General features: G+C 34.0%; 1 protein-coding gene across 3 annotated transcripts in view; it reads right to left on the bottom strand.

Moving 5' to 3' along the window:
* ttll5 (tubulin tyrosine ligase like 5) overlaps positions 1-12086 on the bottom strand; it is a 78318-nt gene extending 66232 nt beyond the window's left edge. For 2 of the 3 annotated variants that reach the window (XM_015386818.1, XM_015386817.1), the window contains exons 1-9: positions 11842-12045; positions 11590-11707; positions 8018-8124; positions 7847-7929; positions 7238-7344; positions 6838-6968; positions 5042-5124; positions 1779-1848; positions 1623-1707 (exon numbers count right to left, since the gene is read on the bottom strand). In XM_015386818.1, the coding sequence (XP_015242304.1) occupies positions 1623-1707; positions 1779-1848; positions 5042-5124; positions 6838-6968; positions 7238-7344; positions 7847-7929; positions 8018-8124; positions 11590-11648 (725 nt within the window). In that variant the 5' untranslated portion in view covers positions 11649-11707; positions 11842-12045. Of the gene's footprint in view, positions 1-1622; positions 1708-1778; positions 1849-5041; positions 5125-6837; positions 6969-7237; positions 7345-7846; positions 7930-8017; positions 8125-11589; positions 11708-11841 lie in introns of all 3 variants that reach the window. The other variant, XM_015386816.1, reaches the window with a different exon arrangement.
* Positions 12087-12335: the final 249 nt, after the last annotated feature.

The raw sequence follows: 12335 nt of genomic DNA, 5'->3' as shown, positions 1-12335 counted from the left end.
TTCACCTTCAGCTGTGACACATTAAAACCAAGTAGAGGAACAGACTGGATGTAGAGAACAGCCTGGGATCAGTTGTTTTTCACGCAGAGCTATCAGAGCTAATCAAAGTAGCTCTGGTGTCTTGATGAAAACAAATAAAACCACTTGAGTCAGTCTGACTATAGTTTTTGTTCTATGTTTTGTACCCAATTCCTCAACCTTAAACGTCATTATAATAAAGCTACTCAGATGAGCTCCAGTTTTATAAATATAGGTTTATTAATTTATTTTATAAATTTATTGCATTTATTTCGATTACTTACCGGTACTAACTTCCAGGCAACATATTTATGCTGTTTTGTTTATCTGAGATGGAAGGCATAAAACAATAAAAATTAAATGCTCAAATTAAAAGATTAAGTAAAATAGTCTTTATTTCAGTTATTGTACTTTCCACTTTTGGACAATTGTCAATACTTTTGACTAAAAGGGGTACTTATGGTAAGACAACATTTTTTTTTGTACTCTACTGAACTCTGCTTGCCTTCATATGGGTTCTTTCAGGTAGCATGATACTGTATGAGGCTAGATTTTTATTTTTTTTTTAAACCTTGCAGTGTCAGATAGGTAACTGGAATTCAAACATTTGTTCATTTCAAGGCTTTTTACTCAGCAGTAGAAACACTTTTTTACATTTAATGAACTCAGGGGTTCCCAAAGTAGGGCTCAGGACCCCCCGGACATTTCTAGACACCAGGTAGGGGCCATTAGATGGTTTCACTATCATTATGATGTGATCCCTAAACTATATGGAGGGCCAAGAATATAACATGAAATACGTAAATTTGAGTTTCCCCAAAAAAAAGATATGTAATTTATTTATTTCAATGCATGATTCAAATATTATTTATACTGCTAAATTGTCAAATACACAACAAAATAATTAAATGTCCAATTAGATCAGATCTAAAAGCACCTTTGAAATTATGAATTAAACAAATGTTATTTAAAAATATATATATATTGATTTAAAAATTATTTTATTTAGTTTACCTTAAAGTATGTATGGATCTCTTTGTATTGATCTTTAGGGGTCATCAGTGTTTTTAGAGTCACAAGCTATTATGTCAAGGCACCTCTGGACTATACAGTCCATGCCTGATTCTATCTATTTATCTTTCTCTTTTTATGTATTTATTTCAAAATAATTTAGCTTAGTTTAGCTTAGCTTAGTTTATATTTTTTAGAGGAATGGCTATTTTCTTTGTAGGATTTTTTTGTAACTACTTTTTTGAAGTTTAAAGTATGCAAAGTATTTTCTTTTCAATATATATTTTGGGGAGCTGCTATGTGTTAGTATTTACAGTGTGAATGTTTCCGTGTAAAGTGGATGTCTTTCTTATATTATATTCCTATACAGCAAATTGCATTTGAAAAGCTGGACCTCAACCATCAAAGTGGGCTATTGCCCATTACAGTAATCCTGCAGAGGTGCATATTACCAGTATTCTGGATATAGGCCTAATCAGAGAGGAGGTACACACAATAGCATGTGTATTTATTACTGCAGTAGCTTTATTTCTCAAAATACATTGAATGACCTGCAAAATTCCAAAAGTGTTTAAAAACCTACTAACGCTTACCTAGCTAGACCCTCTTCATAGACATAGATGAGAAGTGGGTCATAGGATGTCACCACTACATACAAACGAACATCAAATTTGAATTCTGCAAGAAAAGAAAGCGATTAATCATAAAGAGCTTTATGTTAAAATGACAAATGATTTACTGTGTCTTACCGTCGATTAACAGCGGGTTGTTAATGTAGCGAGACACCAAGATGTTTTCATCCATTGAAATCTGATTTGGCTATTTGTAAGAAACAAAGTAAAGTTGACAATGAGATGAACACACAAAGAGGATATGCAGTCAGTATTTCATCTCAGAGCTTAAACCATCAAGCTACAAGTTACTTCATTTAAAACAACATCAAATATGGACTCCAAGCAGCTGCCACGACACTGCAGTTATCATAAACATCAAAGCGCCCTCACATTGGGAGCCTTTTCTGCGACGCTGGTCATAGCAGGTCAGCCTTCAATAACAGCCTATAAAAACACAATCTGGTGCTGGGAGATGGGTCATTTATGAGGCTGAAATGTGTTGCAGGTGGTGAAGTTGAGTCGAGATTTGGAAGGGAGGGGGCAGAGTAACCTCAGCGTTGGCAAGAGTTCAGAGGAAAACCAAACCGAAAAAGATGAACATATTTCTTTCTTCTCTCCAAATATCAAGCTGACATTCTTTCCACCGTTGCATAAAAATGCTTGAGAAGAAGAAGAATTGTGGATATATTTTCCAAGAGTGAGAACCTTGTTGGCCTCTTCCTAGAGCCAAGACCTTGGAAGTGTGTGATTTACTCGCCCGCGCTTATTAATGTCTAGTTGAAACTTATTTCAAAGACAACAGTATCAGTGCAACCCCCACACTCGGATAACATCTGGCAAAGTGACTGCCTGGGTTCACACAACATTTTTTAGGTCCGTTTGCGCAAACTTTACTCCCACACTCCAAATGTAAATCTGTGCTTACACATGAAGTAGTAGTTGACTGACACAAGGGCGGTTTTAATAAAAGGGAGATCCAGGGTTTTTTGTTTCCAGTATGTGCTAATCTATCCTCACTGTGTTATGTAGTTTTTATAAACACTTGGATCCTACACCCATCCTTTCTGTAATTACTTCAAAGTTATTCTCCCACTTTTACAGCTGCTATCAGGTTCAATTACAACCCAAAATATGTTTTCATTAAGAGAGAAATGCTTAAAGCACCTCAAGAATTGAGCAGCGAGGACAGATGAATATAAAGATGAAAGTAAAATGGAAAAAGTAGCAATGAAAATGAAAAGTGAAAGAAAATAAAGTGAAATTTCATATGCAGTATAATAGTAAATATTTATGAAAGCTTTATTTTACACTCCAATCCAATTTCGTCTTGTTTAATCCCCTTTGTGGAGGTCTGCTTCTGGAAAACACAACTGCCAAATAGCTTTCTGCACTTAAGAAAGTTAGGAATAGCCCTATAATCACTTTTATTTCAGAATATTGTAAATATTTTGTTCTTTTGATTTTACAGTTTAACAGATTCTTATTAGGTTTTAGCTATTTCTTGTTTTCACATTAGATCATGACGTGTATAAAACTACCCTTGGAGTGGAGAAGCTTTTCAGGTGAGTGCTTAACATTTTATTATCTAAGTACTCAAAGTAATTCAAACTGAGTTTAAGGGTTAAGACCTATCTGCTACTTCCTCAAAGAGAGTAGCATTTGGTTTCTTTCTATTTAGTTTTTAAATTGAACCATTTTTCTTGCTCCATGCAGTATGGACATGTTTTTCTGTTTCTAAACACATACTGTAGATTGTGTATTTTCAGTCACTAACCAGGAACAGCTTATTACATAAAACAGCTCCATTATTGGTGAATTCTTTTTCCTTATATCCACCATCTGGTAACAGAATGGATTACTGAATGCCGGATGGACAAGCAAAGCTGTGCTTTTGCATTTGACTGAATCCATAACAACCTCAATGAATCCTTAATCAAGCTAAATATGCTGCAGTGTTGGTAGCCAACATCCTTACAAATACTAAAAACCTTCAGCTGTGAACTTTAAGCTAGCAAACAATCTGTTTGTATAGACAGTTACACTGCAAAAACATTAAAATCTAGGTAGGTCAGTTTTTCTTAAAAAGAGGAGCATTTTCTTGAACTGTGCAGGTAAGCAAGACACTTTACCAATGGAATAAGACAATTTAAATTTTAAATAAAAAAAAATATGCAGCAATTTTAAAATCAGTAAGTAGTAACAGTAGAACAGTAGAAGAATACAAGCGCACCCTTTCGAAAGCTGTCGATCTCTTGGCTGGAAAGGTTGCTAGGCGACGTTCCGGCTCCAGTAAAAAAAAAATCCACAAGCAGAGCCGACGAGTTTCCGAGCATATCTCTAATTCGAGCGAAGCGCAGTTTGCGTGCCACAAGGAAGTAAACAAGAGGAGAAAATATCTGTACAAGAAAAATTTTATCTGAGACAGAAACGAAGATTTGATGGAGAAGAGAATAGATTTCAGAGAAAGCAGAAGTATATGAGCATTACTAATTTTGATTGGATGTAGAGGGAATTATGCACTGAAATGAATAATTCTCCAGAAAAACTACTGCAGTCTCTTATTTCAAGTACATGATATCTAATTATCTTATTTTAAGGGCAAAAATACTAATTGTAGATCATCTTGTTTACCTACTCAAATGAAGGGTAAATACAATTATTTTAAGAAATCTGGACTCTCTTTTATATTGTTTTTGCAGTGTAGTGCTTGCAGAAATTATGTCCATTATTTATACAGTTAGGATTATTGCTTTTGTGATTACAGCTGAGGCATGTTTACAGTTCTATAAATTAAATGTCTCTATAACAGGCGATATATCCTTATTTTAAATAATTTATAAGGAAAACATTTTGACTTTTGATTCGTCTCTAATTCTATTTGTTTTGCAGTAAGGTATTATCTGAGACACTGCCTTTAAAACCAGAATCTATTATATGTTTGGTCCTGGTTTAGTATTTGTTTGTCTACAGTCTTATTAAATTCTTTATCACAGAGCCACTGTAAACTATACATGCTAAAGAACCCCTTGGAGATCTGCATCTGGTTTTGTCTTTTAACAATTCTCTGTCATATAATTTTTTTTATTAACTGACTATTTTATTTTACTTTAACAAGATATAAACAATGCAGGCCCCAATATAAGGCTCAGACCACCTTAGTTGCTGAAAAAGACAGTCAATCAAAGTTTATTACCTCCCCAGAATTTTTTGTGTGTTCAAACTCAATAAAACCTCCGTTAACCCAATGAAGTGTGATAATGACGATGACAAAACCCAGCTCAAACTAGAAAGTTTCTGTTTTCCAACTTTTGTCAACATGAGCCCAAATAATCTTATATCAGCAGTTACGAACCTCAGAATTATAAAGTTAATCAATTTAAAGAGTGAAAACTGCTTACATTGCTGATCAAATAGATTCCCCGTCCTCTGGAGGATGCGACTGGTTTAATTATCCATGGCCCCTTGTCCTTCGCAAAACAATCTGGGAATGACAAAGAAGAGATAGAACGTAATCCGTACCTTGGTCAAGAATTTACACTCCTTTGAACTTTTTCACATTTTGTAATGCAACAACAAACTTTTGTGTTGTTTTCTTGACATAATTATAAAGAGGGAGAAATACACATAAAAAATGTTTGCCTATTCTTCTATAATAACACCTTAAACTCATGATGGATAAATCAAATCTGTGATGATCAATGTATAAGCTGTAACACACATTATCTGCTTGATGTTTCCTAGATGTAAACATGACTGGATCTAAAATAATCCATTATTGTTGTGATTATATGATTTGTTCTGTTGTCCGAAGCATCCAAGTGAATCTCTGCTCCAGTCTGAAGACTTTTATTTCCTCATTTGGTTTTCTTTCTAGGATTACCATGTATAACTCCATTGATCTTCCCATCCACTCAAACTACCTTTATCTAAGCTACTAATGAGGAGTAATCTCAAAGCAAAAGACTGATACCTCTAGATCCTATTGTAGGGCTGTGTGTTCAAGGTGATGTTCAAGGTACATTTTCTGACACATTTGTTTAGTATGTTGACTAAAAAGTTATAATTCAGTCTCCCCTGACCAGCGCTCTTTTCTCCAGGAGTTATTTCCTAAACATGTTTGTGATTCTGATTGACTTGTCCCAAACTGCAAACTTGTAGGTTCTTTGAAATGTCTTTTAACTTGTATCTTCCTATAGCATCTAACAGATACAGGTCAAATTTGAGGAGCACATGATCATTATTTGTCCTGTCGACAGATTCTCTCATCTGAGCTGTGCATATCTAATGCTTCACCAGATTTACTTTGGACGTTTTTGCTGGTTCTTTGATTAATCCTCTCTTCCCTCAAACTGTCAGTTTGGGTGGATAAACATGTCACGGTAGAAATTAAAGTAGGGATGTTCCGATCCAAGATCAGGCAATATATATATATATACATATATTGGGTTTAGCACTGAAACAATTTTATTAATCGTGATTAATCGATTAAAATAATAATGACGAAATAATCCTCAACTAATTTAGTAATCGATTGTTAACTGGAGTGTAGAGACCCTCAATGTCTAAGCATGAATTTAGCTGACAGAGCAACCCACCTTGAGCAGCAATATACCAAAATTGTAAAAAAAATTAAAATAAATAAATATTTTGCATTTAACATAAAAATCCTTTTCATCTGTCAATTTGATCTATCCAGAACTCCTCAAATGGAAAAAAAAATAGTTTCACCTGCTTTAATTTCATTAAAAAGATCTTGTTTAAGAAATCTTTGGCTATCCGATTATTAATTAATTAATAGAAAAAAAATAATTGACAGATTTATTGATTTGCTAAATAATCGTAAGTTGCAGCCCTAATCAGTCACCTAAAATCTCTGATATCAGCATGCTGATAAAAACATTTCGCTTCTGGAAATGAAAAAATTACTCCTAAAGTGACAAGTTGTGGACTAAAGGGACTGGAATAGAAATCTATATCATGCTTTTCCTTTATTTGTTAAATAGATTCAAAATGGCATCCCTCTCCCTCCACTACAATACAATAAGGCAAAATGAAATATATTATTTTATTCAGAAAATAAATTGAAGTCTAGGGTGTTTACATGACACAATGTGAAAATGGGTATCAATACTTCCCTAAGGCGTTATAATCATGAATCTGCTCAGTCCCAGTGAATCAGATGAAGGTCTCTTACTGCGGAACTCCTGGCTCTCAGAGGGAAGCACGAAGGTCTGAGGAATTATGTGGAAGTTTTTGAAGCCGTGTAGCTGCTGCATCCGCTGGATATTTTTATAGAGGCGGTCTTTGCGAGTTAATTCATACGACCTGGAAATCGGCAGAGATTTCAGGTTAAAATGTGCTCTACTTTGACATGACATAACATTTACAGAAATAGATACGGTTACAGAACAGCCCCTGCCTGAGAGCATGATTCATTTCATGCTTCAGAGAGGCACCAGTCCAAACTAAATATGTGTTTCAGGAGAAGCCAGAAAATACATCGCTTCAAGAGGGTTTGGGAAGGACTGCTGGTGTTATTTATAATACAGAAAAACAGTAACAGTACACCCGGGTGTTTCAAAGGACTGTTATACCTGGGAAAGTGGTTGACCTTCTGGAAGTCTTGAAGGCTGCGTAGCACATAAGGCTTGATGTGAGATCCAGTCCACATTAGGTTGAAGTCATTACTATTTGGGTGAACCTGAATAAGACAAAAAGGGATTGACCAGCGATGTATCACCCATAAATCCATCACTAAAATAAAGATTGTTAAATCACTGCACTGGAACATAATAATCAAGAACAAAACCACATTTATTACAGAACCATATCAATCCACTTCCAAGGGAAAAAAATTACATCCTGCACTTTGAAATTTACATCATAAAACCTGTGTCATTAGATGAGATCTGTTGTTTTTATATTTATAGATAATTTTAGAACCAAAATTGACATGGCTACACTGCTTTGGGAGTTCACCAAATATTTGTACGTAGTAAAGTTTGGCTCTGCAGAGGCAGTAGACGCTACTTTTGGATATTGGTCAATTCAAAGTCAACAGGTACAGAACTACGTATTTAAAAGAAATGAAACTGTTATGCTCACTAATTCTTTTTTTTTCAAGAGCAGCTTTAAAAGTTGTATTGACAATGAATAAATAAAACCAAGTGTAAGATTTTGAGTGATTGAAGAATAAGAATTACCTCATGAAACCCATGATTGGCGAGCATTCTTCGTACAAGGCGACTCTCTGTGCGCACAATCTTGAAGGCCATATTGTAGCTCTCTGAACAAACAAAGAAACAGGAAAAGACTAGATAAACTTACTTAGGCTTTTCATTTGAAATATACTGTTATATAACTTAAGTCTGTACCTCCAATAGAGCAGATATTCCTGTCTTTTGAAACAACAGCCTCGGGTAGAAATAGGAGGACTGGTATTGTCTTGCTAAGGCCACTCCATGTGATGCAAGGATGATCTCTATTTGGGAAAAAAATTGAATGTTAGAGACTGTATAGACTACATTAAGGACATTGGAAAGAGGAATTCTCATGCTGTTTATTAGAGGTCAACCAATACAGGTTTTTAAAGTCTAATGCTGATACCAATGACTTGCATCACTCTAATCAATCCCTGTTGATATTTTTAGGCTGATTCTTAAAGTGATATAAGAAGCTCCTTCAGTTACATTTCTGTGTTTAGCAGGATTAACAGTATAAGAGTGTTGATATAACCCCCTAGTTTTGGCCTTTCTTTTTAACGTAAGTACTGATTCAGCCAGCTAATGAAATCTTACCTGTATAATACCAATCATCCAATACCCAATCACGATTAATACTCATAGAGGATTTCATAGAAATTAGATAAGGTTAGGGATATTTTTTTCTGCAAAAATAAAGATGCTCTTGTAATCCCTTTATTTTTTTTCTTTTGATTTCTAAGCCCCTACAAAAGAACCTTCAGCACCTTTCTTCTGTTTCATGTATTTCACTTTGTATGTCACATACATATTTTCTTAAATGTCGATAATGTTGAATTCATTAGTCATAAATTTACTGTAAAAATATAGTTACGTTTTAGCTAATATCTAAATGGTGCATACATATGAAAAAATAATCTGATCAAATAATGTAAAAACTGCTGACAAAACAAAAAATTCTTCCTATTATTAGCATTATACATTGGTTAATGTACCTTCATAGCAAGTGTCTACTTAATTGCAGAATAATCTGTAAGGTTACAGGTGGTAGTGCTTTGCATTATTCAGTGCCATTTGTTCTTACCCTACATCACCCTGTTTTAAATTATTAATGATGCCAGGTATACGATAGACCAGGTTAGAAAGTTCAAAAATGCTATCAATATCTACATTAAATTAAATTATCATTTGAGATATTTGTGTTAGAAGAGGCGATTTTTAAAGATCTATGTTTTAACAAAGTTATGGGAACACTTTTTTTAACAAAAAATAAGCATAAAAGATGTTATTACCGGAATATTTACTTTGGCCAATTAAGCTAACTTAGGGGGGAAAGGATGGAGGCGGGAAGAGTGATAGTCAGTAAGGTCTGACTAAAATAGCTTAAAAGGAATTATTTGGCAGAAAGAAGACAGACCAGCTGTCATATTCTCGGCAGGAGGGACTAGCTTATCCTCTCCGCATCTCAAATCATAATAAATAATTGTTCAATTTAGAGATATTTTTTTGCCAAAACACACCTTGGTTTGAATGCATTTATTAAGCAACACTTGGCACATCCTTATCATTTAAAAATTATACAATTTAATAACCTGTAAGGACACAGATTGAAGAAAATGAGGACCTTCATCAAAATGGGACATTTATCATCTAATAAAACACAAACCTTGTGATGTCAGTCAAGACGATCAGCAAGATAAGAACCTAAGTGAGACTAAAGAGGACTGTCTAAGTACATAAGCTGCACACTTTGAGAGAAAGCCTCTCTAGTGCTTTGGACAGTTGGTAAAATTGTGTGCATCTTGCTAAAAGACCACGAAAAGAGAAATCTGCAATTTGGCATTCTTAAATGAATCTTAAAGATTTAAGATTTATTTTGGTTACCTCACATATTTGCAAAAAAAATAAAATAAGATCTTGTTTATCAACAGGTGCAATATGGTGTGATAACCTTGATTAAAAATTTTTGTGTTTTGGTTTCATAGTATCAATACTAGCACTGAAACAGTTCATCGCATTAATTGAGATTAACCGATTATTGAAATAACCGTCAAATAATTTAGTGATAGATAAATCATTAATGGAGTGTAGAGACTCTAAAACAAGCATCTAGCTGACAGAGTGACCCACTTAGACAAGTAATTATATCACAATTGTAAAAAATATATATATATATAAACATTGCATTTAAGATAAAAAAAAAAAAAAAAACATTTTCGTCTGTCAATATGCTCTATCCAGAACCCCTCAAGTGAAAAATTTTAGTTTCACCTGGTTTAATTTCATAAAGCATCTTTTGGTTGTGCTGTCCGATTATTAATTGATTATTAAACAATAGATTAATCGATTAATTGAAATGTTAAAAGATAGATTAATCAATTTGCAAAATAATCATTGATTGCAGCCCTAATCAATACATAACAAAATATCCAAATAACTCATCTTGTTGTTTTTATTTTAAACACAACAAACATATACCTCAAAGAAAGAACCATATTACTCCAATACTATGTTATTAATTCCAGTAAATTGCATACGTTTTGTAGTCCTGCTCTTTACAAACTAACTCAAATCGTTCCAATAGCTGCTTCTTTAGGATGCTCCCACAGCCAGTCTGCACTAGACTGCTTTAAAAACAACCATGTGTTTCCAAAACAGTCAAATTTAGCTCTTTTTTTTTTTAGAGCAAGTAAAAATTGTCAGTTTTCTTTCCAACAGCTAACTGTTAATGTGCAGCATGAAGTGTGGAAAATCCACTGCTTTTATTTAGCCAAGAAAAAATGTTGTTCAATCCAACACATTCAAAAGGATTTCAAACTGTATGGACTATGTATTTAAAAAAAAAAAAAAAAAAAAAAAACGTTTTTGAAACTACTTTTTTTAAACTTTTATAGTACACTGTATGTATAACCAGGCTCATCATCTTAATAGTGGCGACACTATTAATAGTAACCCGCCCATGTCAATGCAATACATTAAAAACACATAACCACCACTGTTCCAAACAACCTCAATAAGTTGTTACATTCATGCAGATTTTGCAGTTTTTAACTTGGCTAGATAACATACTGCTGTTTTGCAAATCTCTGATGTTATTTTGAAATATCCATTACTATAAAAAAGTCTATAGCTGTATATCTGTTACTTATTCTCCAGGTGCATGGTTTTTATATTGTTAGAACTCTTTACAGTACAGTATTTTATTATCTTTTAACTCTTCACTGTTATGCTATTCTTATACATTTTTCTAAGGTCCATATTTGTGTGACAAATTTTTCTATAATCTTTTTGCTGCTGTAAACATCAGAATTTTCTCACTGTGGGACAATAAAAGGATTTTCTATTCTATAGTGATTGATAATTGATACTTAAAAATAATGTTACTGTATCCAGTTCTCGCTTGCACCAAATATTTAAACAGATTATTGTGAAACAAATGTAAGGCATATTTTTAATTAGGTTAGTTAGATTTTATTATAGCAAAACAAAATTGATGCAATCTGTTGAGATGCTAATTGGCGCTGTATAAATAAACTGAATTTAATTGAACAGATCAAAGTGTTGCATCAACATATTTTACCAGCAATGTTAATTTAAAAAAAGCCAGGACAGAGTTAAGACATAAATCTGAGGTCTGAAACAAAGCAAGAGAATTATAGATCTTAAACAGTACACACTACAGAACAAGTTCTTACTGCGATCAAATATTTCTTAACGCGAAGAAAAGAGCAGAAAAGCTTATTTACCCTTGATCGTCCTCCGAGGAAGACTCGGAGCCTTCCTTCTCGCAAACCACGGCTGGCATTTTCCCCTGAAGTGAGGGTGACTATCAGGCGATTCCTCCAGGCAGCAACGTAAGCTGTTCTATGAAGAACAGAGGCGGTTATCCTTGTCAGCACACTTCATAAATAGGAATAGCACCCATTTCAATATGAATCAAATTCTGTCACGGGTATAAATGAGCTCATTCTTGGATAATAACACCTTTATAAATCTACCTGTGTCTGCGATGAAATCCTCTTACAGCCCAAATATAACACGGTTGCACGGAGTGACGCTTATCTTACATGCTGCTTATAGCTAAAACAGAGCAATTTTAAATTTTAAAACAGGCAACGGGTTTTATGTTTTTAAACTAAAGTATTATCGTAAACCGACATAAAATCACTCGTGGCTTCCGATGCAGAAAGGCTAACCGCTCACTAGCTGACAGAGGCATCACAGCGCCGTTAATCTTCCTGGTTACTACAACAACTGAGTAGCAACAGAGCAGTGCGCATGCGCACTTGCTTCAAGCGTCTGTCACATTTAAATTGAACTGTTAATCCGCCATTACAGCAGGTGCATTGATTTATACGGAAGAGGAAAAATCTGATTTTTTAGATTTTATTTTAGTATGAGAGAAAATTCAGAATTCTGACTTTTTTCTCAGAATTCTGACTTTAATCTCAGAATTCTGCCTTTTTTTCTCAGAATTCTGACTTTAATTTCA

Source organism: Cyprinodon variegatus, unplaced genomic scaffold (assembly GCF_000732505.1).
Source record: "Cyprinodon variegatus isolate N-32 unplaced genomic scaffold, C_variegatus-1.0 Scaffold379, whole genome shotgun sequence".
Classification (NCBI taxonomy): domain Eukaryota; kingdom Metazoa; phylum Chordata; class Actinopteri; order Cyprinodontiformes; family Cyprinodontidae; genus Cyprinodon; species Cyprinodon variegatus.
Note: the sequence above shows the minus strand (reverse complement) of the source record. Positions and strands in the feature narration are given on the sequence as shown.